General features: G+C 40.1%; 1 protein-coding gene across 2 annotated transcripts in view; it reads left to right on the top strand.

Moving 5' to 3' along the window:
• xrcc4 (X-ray repair complementing defective repair in Chinese hamster cells 4) overlaps positions 1–20,998 on the top strand; it is a 101,263-nt gene that overhangs the window by 3,577 nt on the left and 76,688 nt on the right. For both annotated transcript variants that reach the window (XM_034192387.1, XM_034192385.1), the window contains exon 2: positions 19,771–19,914. In XM_034192387.1, the coding sequence (XP_034048278.1) occupies positions 19,773–19,914 (142 nt within the window). In that variant the 5' untranslated portion in view covers positions 19,771–19,772. The remainder of the gene's footprint in view (positions 1–19,770; positions 19,915–20,998) is intronic.

Below are 20,998 nucleotides of genomic sequence, written 5' to 3'. Positions count from 1 at the left end.
ATATAAGTCCTGAGGCCCATTGTTGTTCAGTTGTCCAGATTCCACAGTCTGAAGATTGCGACTTCCCCAAATGACACCCAGTTCACAAGTTATTTCCATAGCCAAGGCTGGTATGTGGACTGGGACAATGCAGATAAAGTGTCTTGTCAGAGGACAGAAATGGTAGCTTGCTCAGGAGTTGAACCAAGGTCTACATGTTGGTCTAAATTTCTCCTGCCTGAATGAGTAAGAACCTTCATTAACATTTTACATAAAATATTTGTAATAATATTATAAACTGCTGCTTTACACTAAACTTCAGGTACAGTTACACAGTCATGGTTAGATTTACTGACATCCCTATATTTTAAGTACACATTTTAAAAATGTTCCAAAATAAATGCAAACAAATCAGTTTTGTATAACAGCATTAAAAAGAATCCAAGGTTATTGAACAGAAACAAAACAAAATGCTTCTATAACATGAAATTAAATTAAATTGAATGAAATTAAATACACAGATATAAAATGTATGCTGGACGTAGTTATTGGAAACCTTTGATGAATTTGCAGTAAATCATCAGTTTCACATCAGGTTTTCTTTACACAAGTAAGGGGATGGAGGCATTAACGTTTCCAAATCAGTGTATCTTGGATGTTATAAAAAGCTGTGCATAGGGTTCTACATTGTTTCTCAAAACTCAATACAATACGTATCATTGGAAGCCCAAAAGATCGATACATTTATGTGCTTAACTTTGCTTATATAAATTTAAATGTATTTCTAAATTATAGTGTATGGCGTTAGTGTGTTACCCAACTTTCTAATACTTTAGTTATCCTGCTTAATGTGTGTTGTATTAGTATTTTCTTTTGCACATTTTCACCTTTGTGTTTACCCTATTGCACAGTGACATAGTAACCTGCAGGTTTGTTTGATAAGAATACTAACCACAAAAACATTAATCAGCTTCATATTTATGGCTATCCTGACCCTAACTGACCTGATTTTAAAGCTTGAACCACAAATATACCCAGTTACGCCCAAGCTTAGACATTGCTTCACATACAGTGAGGAAAATAAGTATTTGAACACCCTGCCATTTTGCAAGTTCTCCCACTTAGAAATCATGGAGGGGTCTGAAGTTTTCATCTTAGATGCATGTCCACTGTGAGAGACATAATCTAAAAAAAAAAAAAAAAAAATCCAGAAATCACAATGTGTGATTTTTTTTTTTTTTTTTTTTTTTTTTTTTAATAATTTCTTTATATGTTACTGCTGCAAATAAGTATTTCAACACCTGTGAAAATCAATGTTAATATTTGGTACAGTAGCCTTTGTTTGCAATTACAGAGGTCAAACATTTCCTGTAATTTTTCACCAGGTTTGCACACACTGCAGCAGGGATTTTGGTCCACTCCTCCACACAGATATTCTCCAAATCTTTCATGTTTGGAGTTTCAGCTCCCTCCAAAGATTTTCTATTGGGTTCAGGTCTGGAGACTGGCCAGGCCACTCCAGGACCTTGAAATGCTTCTTACGGAGCCCCTCCTTAGTTGCCCTGGCTGTGTGTTTGGGGTCATTGTCATGCTGGAAGACCCAGCCATGACCATCTTCAATGTTCTTACTGAGGGAAGGAGGTTGTTTGCCAAAATCTTGTAATACATGACCCCATCCATCCTCCCGTCAATACGGTGCAGTTGTCCTGTCCCCTTTGCAGAAGAGCACCCCCAGAGTATGATGTTTCCACCCACATGCTTCACAGTTGGGATGGTGTTCTTGGGGTTGTTCTCATCGTCTAAACATGGTAAGTGGAGTTGATTCCAAACAGCTCTATTCTGGTCTTATCAGACCACATGACCCTCTCCCATGCCTCCTCTGGATCATCCAGATGGTCACTGGTGAACTTCAAACGGGCCTGGACATGTGCTGGCTTGAGCAGGGGGACCTTGCTGCCCTGCAGGATTTTAAACCATGACAACATCATGTGTTACTAATGTAATCTTTGCGACTGTGGTCCCAGCTCTCTTCAGGTCATTGACCAGGTCCTCCTGTGTAGTTCTGAGCTTTCTCAGAATCATCCTTACCCCACAAAGTGAGATCGTGCATGGAATCCCAGACCGAGGGAGATTAACAGTCATCTTGTGTTTCTTCCACTTTCTAATAAATAGTCATAACAGTTATTGTCTTCTACCAAGCTGCTTGCCTGTTGTCCTGTAGTCCATCCCAGCCTTGTGCAGGTCTACAGTTTTGTCCCTGGTGTCCTTAGACAGCTCTTTGGTCTTGGCTATGGTGGATAGTGTGTGAACAGGTGTCTTTTATACAGGTAACAAGTTCAAACAGGTGCAATTAATACAGGTAAAGAGTGCAGAATAAGAGGGCTTTTTAAAAGAAAAATTAACAGGTCTGTGTAAGTCAGAATTCTTGCTGCTTGGTAGGGGATCAAGTACTTATTTGCAGCAGTAACATACAAATAAATTATTAAAAAATCATACATTGTGATTTCCGGATTTTTTTTTTTAGATTATGTCTCTCACACATGCACCCAAGATGAAAATTTCAGACCCCTCAATGATTTCTAAGTGGGAGAACTTGCAAAATCACAGGGTGTTCAAATACGAGGTCTGTCCAAAAAGTAACGGACCTTTTTATTTTTTTCAAAAACTATATGGATTTGAATCACGTGTGATTGCATCAGCCAAGCTTGAACCTTCGTGCGCATGCGTGAGTTTTTTCACGCCTGTCGATTGCGTCATTCGCCTGTGGGCAGGCTTTGAGTGAGCACTGGTCCACCCCCCTCGTCGGAGTTTTATTGTCAGTGAAATGGCTGAGAGGCTGCCACTTTGCTCCATGAAATTTTTTTCAGAAACTATTTGAGACAGCCAGTTGGAAACCGTTCAAAAGATTCACATGGATTTTGGTGAAGATTCTGTCGGCGTCACGTGGATTAAGGACTGTTAAAACCTTTTTAAAGACAGCCCACAACGGCGGAGGGTGCGCGGCGCACCGAGCGGCCATCGACAGGCTGGAACGACCAGATCATTTCTAAACTGAACGCTGTTTTGATCCGGGACATCGTGTGACTACCACAGAAATGGCAAGAGAGCTGGACATAGCACTTTTGCGGCACATTCCACTGTTACAGGAGATTTTGTAATGAAAGACGTGCGGAGGATTTCGCACGTTGGCATGGAGCCTCTCATGGAGCACAACAAAAAAAACACCTCCGTGTTGGAAGTCTCACAGGACATGTTGTGGCATGTCCAGCTGTTACACAATTTCTCGGACACTCACTCGACTGAAAGCCATTGAAAGCCGTCTGAATCTTCTGAATGGTTTCCAACACGGAGGTGTTTTTTTTGTTGCGCGCCATGAGCAGTTCCGTGCCAACATGCGAAATCCTCCGCACGTATCTATATATATGTGTATTTATATATATATATATATATATATATATATATATATATATATATATATATATATATATATACATACATACATACAGTAGTGTTCAGAATAATAGTAGTGCTATGTGCCTAAAAAGATTAATCCAGGTTTTGAGTATATTTCTTATTGTTACATGGGAAACAAGGTACCAATAGATTCAGTAGATTCTCACAAATCCAACAAGACCAAGCATTCATGATATTCACACTCTTAAGGCTATGAAATTGGGCTATTAGTAAAAAAAAAAAAAGTTGAAAAGGGGGTGTTCACAATAATAGTAGTGTGGCATTCAGTCAGTGAGTTCATCAATTTTGTGGAACAAGCAGGTGTGAATCAGGTTTCCCCTATGTAAGGATGAAGCCAGCACCTGTTGAACATGCTTTTCTCTTTGAAAGCCTGAGAAAAATGGGACATTCAAGACATTGTTCAGAAGAACAGCGTAGTTTGATTAAAAAGTTGATTAGAGAGGGGAAAACTTATACGCAGGTGCAAAAAATTATAGGCTGTTCATCTACAATGATCTCCAATGCTTTAAAATGGACATAAAAAAACCAGAGATGTGTGTCAGAAAACGGAAAACAACCATCAAAATGGATAGAAGAATAACCAGAATGGCAAAGGCTCATCCATTGATCAGCTCCAGGATGATCAAAGACAGTCTGGAGTTACCTGTAAGTGCTGTGACAGTTAGAAGACGCCTGTGTGATGCTAATTTATTTGCAAGAATCCCCTGCAAAGTCCCTCTGTTAAATAAAAGACATGTGCAGAAGAGGTTACAATTTGCCAAAGATCACATCAACTGGCCTAAAGAGAAATGGAGGAATATTTTGTGGACTGATGAGAGTAAAATTGTTCTTTTTGGGTCCAGGGGCCGCAGATAGTTTGTGAGACGACCCCCAAACTCTGAATTCAAGCCACAGTTCACAGTGAAGACAGTGAAGTATGGTGGTGCAAGCATCATGATATGGGCATGTTTCTCCTACTATGGTGTTTGGCCTATATATCGCATACCAGGTATCATGGATCAGTTTGGATATGTCAAAATACTTGAAGAGGTCATGTTGCCTTATGCTGAAGAGGACATGCCCTTGAAATGGGTGTTTCAGCAAGACAGTGACCCCAAGCACACTAGTAAACGAGCAAAATCTTGGTTCCAAACCAACAAAATTAATGCCTCGCAGATGTGACAAAATCATGAAAAACTGTGGTTATACAACTAAATACTAGTTTAGTGATTCACAGATTGCTAAAAAAGAAGTTTGAACATAATAGTTTTGAGTTTGTAGCTTCAACAGCATATGCTACTATTATTGTGAACACCCCCTTTTCTACTTTTTTTTTTTTTTAAACTAATAGCCCAATTTCATAGCCTTAAGAGTGTGCATATCATGAATGCTTGGTCTTGTTGGATTTGTGAGAATCTACTGGTACCTCGTTTCCCATGTAACAATAAGAAGTATACTCAAAACCTGGATTAATCTTTTTAGTCACATAGCACTACTATTATTCTGAACACTACTGTGTATGTGTATGTATGTGTGTGTATAGCTTCACAAGTTACATTAAGTAAACATATATTTATATGACTAATGAGCATCTGAGGCAGATGGAAAAGCACTATATAAATGCAGTCCATTTACCATTTTATGACTCATCCATTCCACTTAGTGCAGAATTCAGTAATATTCAACATGCTAGGGATTATTGTTGTTGTTGTTATTAGTAGTAGTATATGGAAAAAAATGTCTTAAAATGTAGACGTTTACTCTCAGGATGTTTGGGGGGGCTCTTCTGTCGTCTTTCTGTCTGGATAAAGCCCCGATCACACGGCACTAACGAAGGACACCAAAGCCAAAATGAAACAAGAAATCTGGACTCACGTTGACTTTCGGAGATATCGTTTAACTGTCATCCAGCTTCGTTCCTGTAGCTGGCGCTTCCTCAGAATTTTCAAACTGTTGAAAAATCTGACTGAATCCTGACAACTAAAGGACCCTGGCCTGCACAGCGAGCAGGAAGAATGAGAACTTTTGTGTCTGATTGACAGGCATGAAGGCTTTATCTGTGCTTTTATCTCATGCCATTGTCAGAAAGAGACTTTACATATTTGGGGGAAGCAAAGTGTTAGTATTTATTTTTTTACTCACTGCAGTTGTGTTGCTGTTCTCTGTTTTTAGCTGCTGCCAGGTCAGCACTAACATGGTCTGACGAAGTGCACAGACTTTGAAATAAAACAAAGCTTAAATATGTTTATGAAACTTGCTTGTGGTGTGCTGCTCTTGTTCATTCCTTCACCACTGCGCTGTGAGACAGAGTGAGACTACGCAAACTGCTTTTCCAACTCTGAGCTGCTACAGAAGCAGCAGAATAACTGCTTCCCACATCCAGAGCTGATATATCAAAAATGTGGGCGAAGGTTGTTGGTACATGTACCAGATGTCTTATTCCTGTACTTTGATAATACTGCAATCTTGTATAGACCCCAATATAATAGAGGGGGTGGCGGTACTGGGGGAAGGTGGATACTCCGTTGCAACCTGAATCAAACATTTAAGAAAGCTCCACATTTAATTACGCAAAGGATTTTTTTTTAGTGGGAGCAGAAAGACAAAATTCGTCAGGATGAGACGATTTACCCAGACTAACTGTTGTATGGGCCGCTGAAGAGGAGGTACTGCTGGCCCACCACCACAAGATGGCGCCCTGCTTGAAGTGCGGGCTTCAAGCACGAGAGGGCGTCGGAGCGACCAGGAGTGACAGCTGTCACTCATCATCCGTACCAGCTGTCACTCATCCACTACTCATCACCACCACCATAAAGGCCGGACTGCAACTCCACCTCCCCGCCGAGAAATCAGCTACCATTCAGGTAATTTTCTCTGCTGAACAAAACATTGAGTAATAGTGTGAACTTCTTTGCAGCCGTTTTCCTGTGGTGTTGCCTTATCTGTGGGATGGCGTTTGGTGTGATCAGCGACGGCTTCGCTTCACACCCCAACCAGATAAGTGGTTAGACAGGAGCTGCACGAGTGTGTGATTGGAGGTGGAGGTTCTCCCTCCTAATTGTATACAGACTGTGGGATTACTGAGTGTGCGAACTCACACTCATCAGGACTGTCTCTGTTCTCTGCCAGCAGTACCGGGTCTGACTGCTGAAGACAGCGGCCACCTGGGGCGCAGGGCTTGGCGGCTCCGGTGTTCTTCAGCTCCGTTGGTGGTGGAAGCTGTGTGGGATCCGGCTCTTCTCTTGCCAGGCGTCTTCTATCGTCGAGCCTGCCCACACGTCACCTGGTGTATGATTGACAGTCACCATATTGTTATTGTCTGTACGTCGTTGTGCGATTCACAACATTAAATTGTTACTTTTTGGCTTATCCATTGTCTGTTCATTAACGCCCCCTGTTGTGGGTCCGTGTCACGACACTTTCACAACACTAACTTCAAATATGAGTGAATTAAGTATGTTTATTAATGTTTTTTTTTATACTTTTGTGTTGAGATTTGTAAATGAAGACAAGTGCCAGTGGCCGTCTTGAAAGTGCTTCATGTATTCAGAGTGGGAGTGACATCTAGTGTTCAAGAGATGAAACTTCAGCTTCTGACCCAACAGTAAATAAATTTAGTTCTTTCACCAGAACATCAAATCTAGCTTCGCATCTTAGATGTACCTACAGGCAAATTGTACCTGTAGTTTTGCGATCTGCACAATAAATGTTTTCAAAATTACATCATCTGTTTTTGTGTTGTTTTTATTTATTTGATCAGTTTACCTTTGCTAATGGACCCATTCAGAAACACATTATGCTTTTTACACTTAAGTTTATATCACGATATATAATTTTACGATGAAGGGATTCAAGTTATACCATGGTATGAATTTTAGGTCATACCGTACAGCCCTACTTCAACCTCAAATTGATGGAGTTTTTGGAAACACTTTCCTCACTTTTTGAAGTGCAAAGATGTTCTCTTCTTACATCTGGACTTCAGATTTTGGTATATTTAGACTAATGAAGAAGTGTTGTGAAAGTGTAGGAACACGGACCCACAACAGGGGGCGCAATGAACGGACAATGGAGAAAGTAAATAACAATTTTTACTGTTGTGAAAATGCACAACCAATACAACAATTGACACTTTGGGTTTACACCGAATTCCACTGGTGTCGTGTGGGCAGGCTCGAAGGTAGGAGACGTCCGTCTCAGTCGAACCGGAACCACCCAGATCTCCTCTGCCACCGACCCCCGGAAATACTGGAACCGCCAAGTCCCGAATTCCCAGGTGGCCACTGCCTCCGCTCGTCGGATCCGGTACTGCTGGCAGGAGAGAGCAACAACACACAGATGTGGATGCGACAGCACCCAGCCACGGAGAGGGGAGAAGCCGCCTCCACCTCTTGACAATATACAGCAGGAAGGTGAGTACTTATTCAAGCAATTTAGCTGTTAGTAGTCAGCAGTCCTGAAACGGTTTACAAATCTTAGCTGGTTATTCAGAATATGAAGGCAGAGAATGTTACCTCAGTCTTAAGGCGATATCTCGGCACTGAGGTGGAGACGCCGTCCTCCTGATATACCTCGGTGCTGAGTAGAAACAGCTGTGTTTGGAGATGGGTGACAGCTGTCACCCAGATTACTCCCATGATGCGGTAGCGCCCTCTGGTGCCTGGAGCCCGCACTCCAGGCAGGGCGCCCTCTGGTGGTGGTGGGCCAGCAGTACCTCCTCTTCAGCGGCCCACACAACAAGAAGGCCCTTTATACGATCCTAATGCAAAAATTTCGTGGGGGGGCGCGAAGTATAAGCATTCCCGAACCCCCGGCTTTTTAAGGTGATTTTTCCATCCCATTACGCTGAGAAAAAAAATCCTGCTGTGAACCCTGAAAGGGCAGAGATGCCTTTTACCCTGCTATATATATATATATAATTTTTTTTTTTTTTTTTTTTTTTTTTGGGGGGGGGGGGGGGGGGATTATATTTGTGCTAAACATGTTTCCAGTGCTGCTTTTGTTTGAGTAAAGAATCTGAAAACTACTTTCCCTGCTGCACACAGGCATTGCATGTTTTCTCTTATTGAGGCTATTTGACTTCTCCAGGCCAAGCCTTGTGGGGCCACTGATGGTTTACAGATCCATTTTTCCTCTAAATGTGTATATATAAATATCAAAACCTAAAACATTTCCCTCCTTGAACAATAGTGGGGCCCCCAGCAATCTGAGTGTTTTCACAGATAAATGCACAGCATGTCAAATTACCTGGTGTAAAACCAGATCCACATTTTTCTAGTGGTTATTTTGCTGGAGGTTCCAAGCTGAGATGAGAGCTGGCACGTAAAGTTGCTACAGATACCAGGAAAATGATGCAAGGACAACTTTCTAATATTGAGTCAAACCACTCCTCTCAGTTTATCTCAACATGTGAACTGTCTCCACACAGCACTGCTCCACCCTACATACCCTCCTGTGTATTCATCTGCTTTGGAAATGTTAGTACTGTGACTTCTGTATGTACCAGTACCCTGTAAAATTCAGTGATGATAGCTGGAGCTTTTCCCACCCTCAGCTGTTTTACCACCTTTGCACTCTAGCTTATATTTGGTGGTTTGCAACTGACTGGCAGTTTGGCCACCAGTTTGGATGCAGCTGTTAACAGCAATAATAAAGCATTTATGCCAGGCGAGTGAACTGTCCAAAAATGCCCTCGGACCCCAGAGGGTTAAGTGAATTGACTTCATCCTCTGAAGCTGAATAAATCGTTGACAAAAAAGTCATCTAACAGAGGGTTAGAAAGAAACACAAGTTTTTCTACAAACAGTTGGGAAGAGAGTAATTGTCATTTTGAGTGGCCCGCGGAGATGCAGATTACATATAAATACTGAGTTTTAAGTCACAGAACATGTTTGCACACAACCACGGATGATGGCGAGTGCCTGTACAGAATCATCATCATCATCATCATCATCATCTGTTTTATTTGAGCAGAGGATAAGAAATGCAGAAAAACAGAAAAAACAGAAAAACAATTTAACAATAAATTAAACAATAAATTAAATTTACTATTAACTCAGGTCATTATATCCGCTCAAAAAGGAGTGGGAGGAAGAAAACGTATTTAATCCCACCCCTTTATTCAAATTTAACATAAAGTACATAGCTGCTTCCCGTCAATTAGATAGAAAATTAAGAAAATAATACGTTTAAATACTTGTAATTTCCCACAATAGATACCAACAGCGGCAAGAAAACAATACCAATATGATGAACAAGCAACGAAGCACATACCGACAATGGTAAGAGATCAACAATACCAGTTACGGTAAGGAAACAAACATATAAAAGATATACCAACAATGATAAGAGAGCAACAATACCAATTACGATAAAGAACCAGACATATGAAGGGAAACAAACATATAATGCACAAACCAACAATTGTGATACAGAGCCATGAGCCATGAATGTAAAATGGCTTTTATTGTTGAGTCTCAATCATTCTATACCGATCCCAGACCTGCTGTTTATAATGTGACTTGAATTCATGAATATTTTGGCATTGCTTGAGTTTGACGTCCAAACCATTCCATAACTTTGCTCCACATACGTTTGACGTCCAAACCATTCCATAACTTTGCTCCACATACAGACACACAAAAATTTTTTCGGGTGGTACTAACTTTTAATAATGTGAATTTAGCAAAACTTCTAAGATTATGAGTACACTCTTTGACTGAGAAGAACTTTTGAATGTTACTTGGTAGTGACTTATTAAATACCTTGAATCAAATCTGTAATGTATAATATTTTACAAGATCATGAAATTTAAGTAATTTTGATTGCATTAAAAGATTATTGCTATGTTCTAAAAATCCAGCTTTATGTATGATCCTTATTGCTCATTTATTGTAATATAAATACTGGTTGTATTGAACATTGATAATTGTTACCCCACACTTCAACACAATATGTTAAGTATGGGAGAACTAAGGAGCAATATAATGTACGGAGTGCGTTATGATCAAGAAATTGCTTTACCTTATTCATAATAGAGAGGCTTTTTGAAATTTTCGTTTTTATGTGTCTGATGTGGGCTTTCCATGTTAATTTACTGTCTATTATTACTCCTAAAAATTTGTTTTCAGCTACATTTTCAGTTTGGACACGTCTATGCTTATTTGTAAATTAGATTTAATCTTATAATTACCAAATATCATTGCTTTTGTTTTATTTAAATTTAATGATAATTTGTTACTGTCCATCCATTTTTTTATTTTACTTAGTTCGTCATTTACAGTATTTATAAGTTCATTATAATTGTCACTACTGTAGAATATATTTGTATCATCAGCAAATAATATTAGTTTCAGTGATCTAGATGCATTAAAAATGTCATTAATGTATATATTAAACTATTTGGGACCCAACACCGCCCCCTGGGGGACACCACAAGCAACGCCAAGACATTTAGATTTGTAATTTCCCATTTTCACGTATTGGACCCTATCTGTAAGATAACTTTTTATCCAATTTCCTGCGACTCCTCTGATACCATAATTCTGTAATTTGTTGATTAAAATTGAATGGTTAATTGTATCAAATGCTTTTTTAAGATCAATGAATATTCGAGCAGCATATCTTTTTCTGTCCAATGCATTAGTGATTTCTTCTATTGCCTCAATAATAGCCATTGAAGTGGTTCTTTTCTTTCTAAAGCCATATTGACCTTCATTTATTAACTGATATTTTTCTATGAATTTTTCCAAACGAGAGTCAAACAATTTTTCTAGGATTTTTGAAAACTGTGGGAGTAAAGAAATTGGTCTATAATTGGTAAAAATATGTTTGTCATTTTTGTACAGTGGTATAACTTTTGCAATTTTCATTTTTTTTGGAACACATCCAGTTTGGAATGACAAATTACAGATATAGGTCAGAGGTTTTGAGATGTTGTTTGACTTTTTTGACTAATACCATGTCTATATCGTGACAGTCTGTAGATACTTTGTTTCTGCATTTATTAACAATGTCTTTTATTTCCTGTTAATTTGTTGCTGAAAGAAAAATTGAATTTATGTTTCTATTTATGGTTTCATTGGACTGCTGAATTCCTGGATTTGGGATTTCAGCAGCCAAGTCAGGGCCAACATGTACAAAAAATTTATTAAAACCATTTACTATATTGTTCATGTTGTAATCATGAACATTTTTATCAATAAAATAATCTGGATATCTTATATTGGAGGATCCTGGTTTAATTAAGTTATTCAAAATGTTCCAAGTTTCTTTAATGTTGTTTTTATTTTTTGTAAAATTTCATTATAGTACAACTTTTACTTATTCGAATGACTTCTGTTAATTTATTTTTATATACTTTATATCTTATTTCAGCTTCTTTTGTTTTTCAATTAATACTTTTTTATAAAGGTTGTTTTTCTTTTTGTAAGCTTTTAATATTCCTTTGGTTAGCCAAGGACATTTATTGTATCTTTTATTTTTATAGTATTCTTTAAGGGGACAATGTTTATTATACAACGTGCAGAAAATTTCTATGAAATTGCTATATGCACCATCTACATCTGACTCACTGTAGACTGTGTTCCAGTCTTGTGTATTTAAACTGCTGTTGAAGGCATTTATTGTTTCTTCTGTTCTTATTCATTTGTGGACTACTTCTCTGTCATGTTTAGTATTTTTAAAGTCACAGTCATAAACAATAAAAACAGGTAAGTGATCAGTGATATCACATATGAACAGGCCACTTATAACTTGATTTTCAGTAATATTCGTAAAGATATTATCGATTATTGTAGCACTGTGAGATGTTATTCTGCTTGGTTTTGTAATTGCTGGATAAAGGGACATACTATACATTGTGTCAGAAAAAGCATCTATTAATTTGTGTTTTTCAGGATTCAAACGATCTATGTTAAAATCCCCACAGACAAATGTGTTTTTAGGACTTATTTCTGAAAACATTTTTTCCATTTGTTCATTAAAAATGTCAATACTTGAACCAGGTAACCGATATACACAACTTACAATAATGTTTTTTCTCTTTTTGTTGTATATTTCGACTGTCAAACATTCCATTACTCCATCTATTGTTACTGACATACTTTCTACAACGGTAAACTGAATTGTTTTATGAATATATAATGCAACGCCACCGCCTGTTTTGTTTTTCCTGTTTACATAATGCAACTCATAATCATCTAAATTAAAATCAATACCTTTCCTGTAACCAGGATTCTGATATGGCAATAATACTAAATGGTGATATAAACTGTTGCAAATATTCCTTTATAGAGTTAATATTAGTGTACAGACTTCAGCTGTTGAAATTTATGATTGACAATTTGTCGTCCGAAGTCATGACATTTGTATACTGGTCTTGTGTATAGCAATCACAGTTCATATTTATTGAAACAAGAAGGTTGTTGACCGGGTCAGTTTTATTTTCCTGGTCTTGTGTGTTGTGCTCAGTATATTTAAATGTTTCCAGTTCCTTTTGTATAAATTGTAAGATTCTCTGTAGCAGATCTGTATCTTTGTTGTTCCTTGGTGTGGATGTGTTTGTTGTAATGTCATGGTGGTGTATAGAGTCTCACGTTGTTACCTTTATCTTTCAGTTGTATTTGTCAAGCTCTTCTATATTTCCCACCACCATAACTTTGCTTCTTCGGTGTACCATTCAGTTTGATGAGAATCTTACAATTTGTTACCCACGTTTGCTGGATTCTTTGCTGTTTCTTTAGGTATCTTGCTTTCTGGCTATATCAGCATTCTTTTTGGTTAAGTGATCGTTCATGAATACATTTGTTCCTTTTAGTTTGAAATCTTTGCTTCAAGAGTGCCCTTTTGTTTCTCCTGTTGGCAAATCTTACGATGACGGTTGGTCTCTCTCCGGTTTGTCTCAGTGTGTGACACGCCTCAATGTGCTCCAGGTCCAGCTCTATCCCTCTACTCTGGAGGTAGGATGCCACCTGTTGCTCCACAGAGAGCGTCTCCTGCTCACTGGGCTCCTCACCATCGCCGACAACCGCACGCACGCACGAGCACGGCTTGATTTGGATTCCTGAGATGACCACGTCGTTCATACGGGAATGTTGCTCCAGTTCCTCCACTCGCTGCTCCAGCTCTGTGATGCGCCGGCTTCTCCTCATTCTGGAGGCGCAGCTGTTTAACCTCCTCCAAAAGTTCCAAGAGCTGTGTCTGCTGCGTTTTGACAGCAGACACATCCTCAGCCAGGGAGTCAAGTGACTCTTTCAAGTCTCCGTAGTTCGATTTGGGCGGCATCTTGTTGATAACTCCAACCTCGTAGTATAGCGTTTACTCCATGAGAGTTGTGTGCTACAGCGAAATGCGTCTGTGCGGAAACGACAGCCAACAACGACAGTCGACAACCGACAACGACAGTCTGAATTACAGCGGTGTGGCACATTTTGAACAATGACTCGCTGTTGGTTACAATTTGGAGTGGTGATTTTGTTGGGGTATGAGGGGTTTATAAAAGCAAATAATATGAGTGAAGCGGCTTGCCGCGGCATGAAGCTCACTCATGGTACAGGGCATCCTAAACAGGAAGTGCCAAAATTCAAATCTACAGTAAAACAGGAAATGTTCAAATGTCAAACACTTCCTGGATTGACAAGACGAGATCCCATGGAATCTTGCGGGAACTCAGTGGCAAGCTCACACTCAAACAGGAAGTGCTGAATGTCTCAGTCACAGTTGAAACAGGATATGTCCGATGTTGAACACTTCCTGCATGGGTGGAGCTAGAGAGGAGGCCGGTTTTCACTGGACTCCCTGAATCTGATTGGACACAGATGATTGACATGTTATGGCACCACACGTCTGGTTGGAAATCAGTGAGTCACATTGACTGCTTGGTTCCTCCTGTCCAGTAGTTTGTGCTGTGTACCACAGAAAGTTCTAATCCACCTTAGTAGAAGAAGAAAAATATTTGTTTCAGATTTAACTGAACACATTGTTTAAACTCTGAACTTCTAATCACACCAAACTTATATTGGTGAGTAAATGACCGTATTTTAATGCCAGAAACGAGGTCCAGGTTGATAAAAGCAACATTTCTACTTTAATTCAGGTTGCCTTATATACACGTTTAAGCGAACAGACAGCAGCTGGTTCATGCTCTGTTGGACAGAAGCTGAAAGGTTTTTGTCATGCTCATGCTCCCAAGAACCATTTTACCTGAAAAAAGTCTGAAGGACCCTAAAGGTTAGATGGCGAGGAGCTTTTCCTGGCATGTGAGAGGCAAATAATGGTAAATGGGACTGCATTATATAGCGCTTTTCCATCTGCATCAGACGCTCAAAGCGCTTTACAATTATGCCTCACATTCACCCCGATGTCAGGGTGCTGCCATACAAGGCGCTCACTGCACACCGGGAGCAATAAAAGATTTAAAGACCTTGCCCAAGGGCCCTTAGTGATTTTCCAGTCAGGTGCGGATTTGAAACCCAGGATCTTCTGGTCTCAAGCCCAACACCTTAACCACTAGACCATCACCTCCCCAAGGGGAGGCAAAGAAAGAAAAATGTTAAAAAGGCGGGGGGTCTGAGAGAGTGGAGCCTTTCCAGAAGTAGAAAGGTTTTTGCCATGCAATGCTCCCACTAAAAATAAGTCTGAAGGACCTAAATGACATGGTAGATGCTGACGAGCTTTGCTCATTCATGTTCGTGACACATGCATATTAAAATTGAAATTTGTGCATTTTTGACATGCCACGCCTCACTGAAATGCTTCATCAATCGCGCCATTGGCATGCTGGATGCAGGTTTGACAGCACGGAACATAGCCACATGATTAAATGTTCATGAGTTGACCATCAGCCCGTGACAGAGGGAGGACTCGTGGCAAACCCATAGAAAACTTGAGGGATATTCTGGATAGTTGTGTTCATGCTCGTTTCTTGATACCAAACACTGTTGTTCAACTCCAGAATGCTTCGAGGGGAGGCGTGGTGGGACATTCCTCAACAGAAAACTCACCATTTAGTGGGTTCTACATACAGAAGATTAGCTGCATTAATTGCAGCACATGGTGGTCACGTGCTAATTGACTGTGACACCACCACCGACAGTTTGTTTTTAGAGCACTGTCTAACATTATACAAGTCCTTTCCAAAATAAAACACATTAAATTAATTTAAGTAATGAAAATCAAGTTTCACCTCATTTTCAGGATAGTCTTCAAACCTGACATTATTCTTAAAGTATATACGTATTGATTAAACATTATTACGTTATGGCCCAGTCACACGTCACTTAATGAAGGCCAATGAGCCCTAACGAAACAAGAAATCTGGACTTTCATTGACTTCGTTGGCATCATTTAACCTTCGCGCAGCTTCATTCCTGCAGCTGGGCGCTTGTCAGGATTTTTAAACTGTTGAAAAATTTGAACGAAGGGCAACGAAAACCTCAATTTGTCCGTGTTTCGTTTTGCTGTCATTCTTAATGTTTTTAATTGTTTGTTTAGTTTTTGTAATGTTATTGTTTAGTTTGACTTCATTCGACCAGCTGAATGTTTTCACACAGTGGCAGAAGCCGCTTTGTGAGCGCTGAGGCTGCTGCTGCGTTCATGTACTGTCGAAAATTACAGGGCAAACTCAGCCTGTTTGCTTGGATTTTTTTATCTGATGGGAGGTCAGCTTCAATGGGCTCAGGCATCTTATATAGGCCAGAATTAATCTTTTGTGTGGAGTACACTTACTTAGTTTGCTACAAGCAACTGCTGAATTTGAAACAACAAAAAGTTGTGTAATTCTGATGATACTGGAATGCAGCATTTGCGGCAGCGACAGCAGCAAGCTGCATGTGCTTGTTATTTTTATTAAATATAACAATATGAGTGTAGGAATGACAATACAGCCCTTATGTACATGTGGCAACAGGTAGATGATTCAAATGATTATGTAAAGAGCTGTTCTGGAAGGCAGAATTCACGTTGTGGATCAGCTGCAGCTGTTGGAAGTAACCGCACATGGGAAGTCAATGCACGTCACATGGACTGATCAATTTACCTGCTCTGATATATTCAGTCAGGTTACACTTAGATTTATTCCCTCCCCTTTCGACAGTTTTCTGTTATGAATCAATACAGTGTATATGGCTTAGAACATATACAGTGATAGAGCAGTTGACCATGGCACGCCAGAGTATTTACTTTTTTTTTTTTTTTAATTGGAGCATGAACGGAGTGTGCAGCATGTCGTCAGACAGTGGAGGGTTCTGATGATGAAGGAGATGATCCCTCTTTGTTTCTGGACAAGGAACCAGAGCAGGTGGCTCACGACGTGCCCACGATCTTCCCACAGCTTCTGTTTGCAGTTTCTCCAGGACTCAGCGCGTTGTAGGCTCTGTCCCAGTGCCGAGTCATGGAATGCAGGGATGCAGACACGCACTGCCCATGCTGTGGGCTCCAGGGGCGTTATCATTTAAAGCGTCGAGATTGTTAGCTTTCGGTTTTGTTAGTTCCTCTTTCGTCCCTTTTGCGCTCTTGCTTCGCAGGCTGTTCGATGATAAATCTCTTTCGTCCACCTTTTCTCAACAAATTGTGACTTTTTTTACTTTGTCCCTTCGTCCAGGAATCGTTGTGTGCCGCGTGACTGGGCCATTAGCTTTATGGCAATGTGACTCATGTATTGAGGGATCCAGACAGGAATGGGCATGTACACACATGTGGACAAAATTATTGATACCCTTCCATTAAAGAAGGTGAAACCCAGAATGATCACTGAAAATTAGCTACAAGAAGCTGCATACAAGAAGGGATGAACATGCAACTGTTTTACCAAGCTATTACAATATAAACATGACAAATAATTACCTTTTTAGACTGTTCCAAACCTCATTAAGCGCACGCACGAGAAATAAAAGCTGCTGCTGGAGCGGTCCTTTGTGATTCCAACAGCCAACTCGCAGAGAAAAGGATTAATCTGCTATGAAATAATTATTTTATATACGCAGCACCCAGGGCACAGTCGGCATCCAGTGGAACAAAGCGCAGCGTCCAGGTGGGATCGTTACAGTGATGTGTGTGCAAGTGCGCGGATCAAAGTCGTGCAAGTATCAGGGCACCTTATGTTTCAATCTTTTCTAGGGGTATACCATCATTTTTTGTCCAGGCCAGTTTCATTAGTTTGGTTATTTTTAATTATTCTGTTTTATTTATTGCTTTTGTCAGTTTCAAGTTATTTCGGTGACCATTGTGGGTTTTCTTTCTTCAAAGGGTACAAACAATTTTGTCCTTGTGTGTATTTTGAAAATTCCAACCAAAATGGTGCAGTTTGGTACATTCTGAGAGTAAAATGTTATATTGATGTTATCTTTTGTTCAAATATTTTTCTTCAGAAAGTCTTATGATAATGTTTGGATGTTTCTTTTTTCCCCCTCCCTCCCATGTTGCCATGCACGGCTGGTCACAGTGCAGACACTGTGACGCCTTCCAGTATTCTGTGAGACAAACTGATATTAAACACAAGAACCACAAAAAGAATAAAATTACAAAAAATGTTTATAATCTTTACGCCTGTTTTGATGAAAATGTTTGAACTAATGTTAACTAGGCCCCATGCGTTTACATCACGTTCGCGACAGAAAAATAGCCTCTGCTCACCGTCACTCTCATAGGAGTTGGTCACCATCACTTTGTGAGTGTATTGAACTGTTTAAAACACTCGCAGCGGTTGTGCTCATAATCGGTTTCGTTAACTCTCACAGGTCCCAACCCAGTCCCAATCTGATTCCATTGGTCGTAATAGAGTCTCAGTTGACTCTGCATGGGGTTGCATCACTGATGCACGCTTGGTGTAAATGCAAATAACGGATCAAACTGGAGACCAGCCAAGACTTGTGAGAGCTGACAACATGTCATGGTCTTGTATGTCTTATATTGGCCTCAGTCCGGTCTAATCGTGGCATTAAATTGCTGCTTTTATTATGAAGTGTGTTTAGCAGAAATGTTGTCTGAGGGGTTAAAAAACAATAGCTTGAATTATGGATGTTGTTGTCGCTGGCAGATCTGCAGGAGACATGTTGTATACTGGACTGTAAACTCACCAGCGCCTATTGACAGCGCTGTTTGTTATTGTTGGCTTTTGTAGCCCAGCGAAAATGTCATGTAGTGAGTACATGAGATGTAATCAAGCAATCAGGAGTTTTTTTGTTTTTAGTCAGTCTGAGATGTTTCCTCCATATTGACAGATTCTTAAAATGAAAAAGATTCCCAGTGAGAACACATTTCCGTGTGTGTGTGTGTGTGTGTGTGTGTGTGTGTGTGTGTGTGTGTGTGTGTGTGTGTGTGTGTGTGTGTGTGTGTGTGTGTGTGTGTGTGTGTGTGTGTGTGTGTGTGTGTGTGGTGGTGGGCGCAAATATCAGCTTTATCTTTATTGATCTTATTGATCTTTATCTTATAGAACATTTCTGGACATGTTGATGATATTGTCAGTGGCGTGTGCCTATTTACTTGTGGGATTCAAATGATCAGAGATGAAATGAAGCATGTACATCTTAAAGACTAGAGGTTGAAATGATCTGAAAAGAGTTTTTAGGTTTAAAGCAATTATTGGAAACAGAATTGGAACAGAAACAGAATTATTGGAAACTGAAGGTATGATTTAAAAAAAACTGGTCCTGAGTCCAACAGAACCTGAAAGTGTCTGTTAGAATGTCATGAATACACAGCAGTATCATCAGCAAAGAGTAAAATGAAGTGTCTTTATCATTAGTGATTGATCTCTGCTCCCCTCCACAGCATGTCTTTTTCCTGGTTCTCTCCCTCAGCCCCAACCAGTCCCAGCAGAAGACTGCCCGTCCCTGAGCCTGGTTCTGCTGGAGGTTTCTTCCTGTTAAAAGGGAGTTTTTCCTTCCCACTGTTGCCAAGTGCTTGCTCACAGGGGCTCGTTTTGACCGTTGGGGTTTTTCTGTAATTATTGTATGGCTTTGCCTTACAATATAAAGCGCCCTGGGGCAACTGTTTGTTGTGATTTGGTGCTATATAAATAAAATTGATTTGATTTTGATTTTCCTTACATTAGTCTTCATCATATGTGAAATCGGTCAGTTTATAAACAATTATTTAAATCGTCTTCCCAAGATGATCTCATTTGAATGCTTTGGTCATGTAATTTAATTTCTCCAACCAGACTCTCAGCGTTCTATGAACAGTCAGTTTTCTTCTGTTCCACTTGTGTTAATGGTTAGATTATGACAGCTGTGGTTCAGGGTAGTTTTAGGAATGTCAACACTCCTGTTTTGGTTAAAATGCTTTTGTTGGATATTCGGACCTAAACCATGTTTCGGTGTTTTTCGTATGTATTTGCAGAGATGGACATGTCTGTGAGAGAGATCCACGTTATGTCTGAGCCACAGTCTTCCTACTTCCTGCGGGTGGACTGGAAGGGGCGGGACTTAGGTTCAGGCTTCCAGCTGCTGCTGACAGATGGACAGGATGCTTGGAGAGGAGATGGTAATCCAGCATGACCTCATCGCTTGTTCCACAACTGAAATTAACATTTGGCACTGTGGGTCCCATCTTCCCCTCGGTGCAGTGGAGTGCACAGCACAACACAGATATGTGTGTGTAGTTTCCACTCAGCACAGATGTGCTTTTCATGCCAAGTGCCCACATCCTTTAAATTGTAAGTAAAATTGTGCTCATCTGTGCGCCCATGGGATGAAAAGTAGTCAGGTACATGTACATCAGTGCTGATGATGGCATCAGTATTGTGTGTTCAGGGCCCCTTCACATTCTTCTTTACAAAACATCTCAGGTTTGTTGGTTTCCGAGCATGGACAACCGCTTAAAATCACACCACAGATTTTCAATAATATTCAGGTCTTTGGACTGAGGTGGCCATTCTAGAACATTGTACTTGTTCCTCTGCATGAATGCCTTTGTAGATTTTGAGCAGTGTTTAGGATCGTTGTCTTGTTGAAAGATCCAGCCCTGGTGCAACTTCAACTTTGTCACTGATTCATGACCATTGTACTCAAGAATCTGCTGATATTGACTGGAATCCATGTGACCCTCAACTTTAACAAGATTCCCAGTACCTGCACTGGCCGCACAGCGACACAGCATGATGGAACCACCTCCAAATTTAACTGTAGGTGGCAAGCATTTTTCTTGGAATGCTGTGTTCTTTTTCAGCCATGCATACTGCCCCTTGTTATGTCCATATAACTTAATTTTAGTTTCATCAGTCCACAGCACCTTATTCCAAAATGAAGCTGGCTTGTCCAGATGTGCTTTAGCATACCTCAAGTGACTCTGTTTGTGTCATGTATGCAGAAAAGGCTTCCTCTGCATTACAGCATCTCGTTGTGCAAAGTGCACTGTATAGTTGAATGATGCACAGAGACACTATCTGCAGCAAGATCATGTTGTAGGTCTTTGGAGCAGGTCTGTGGGTTGACTGTTCTCACCATCCTTCGCTTCGGCTTATGAGATTTTTCTTGGCCTGCCACTTTGGACCTTAACACATACTGTGCCTGTGGTCTTCCATTTCCTCACTATGTTCCTCACAGTGGAAACTGACAGCTGAAATCTC

This window comes from Thalassophryne amazonica, chromosome 17, assembly GCF_902500255.1.
Source record: "Thalassophryne amazonica chromosome 17, fThaAma1.1, whole genome shotgun sequence".
In the NCBI taxonomy this organism is placed as follows: domain Eukaryota; kingdom Metazoa; phylum Chordata; class Actinopteri; order Batrachoidiformes; family Batrachoididae; genus Thalassophryne; species Thalassophryne amazonica.
The sequence above is the reverse complement of the archived record's forward strand: the minus strand, read 5'-3'. Positions and strand labels throughout refer to the sequence as shown.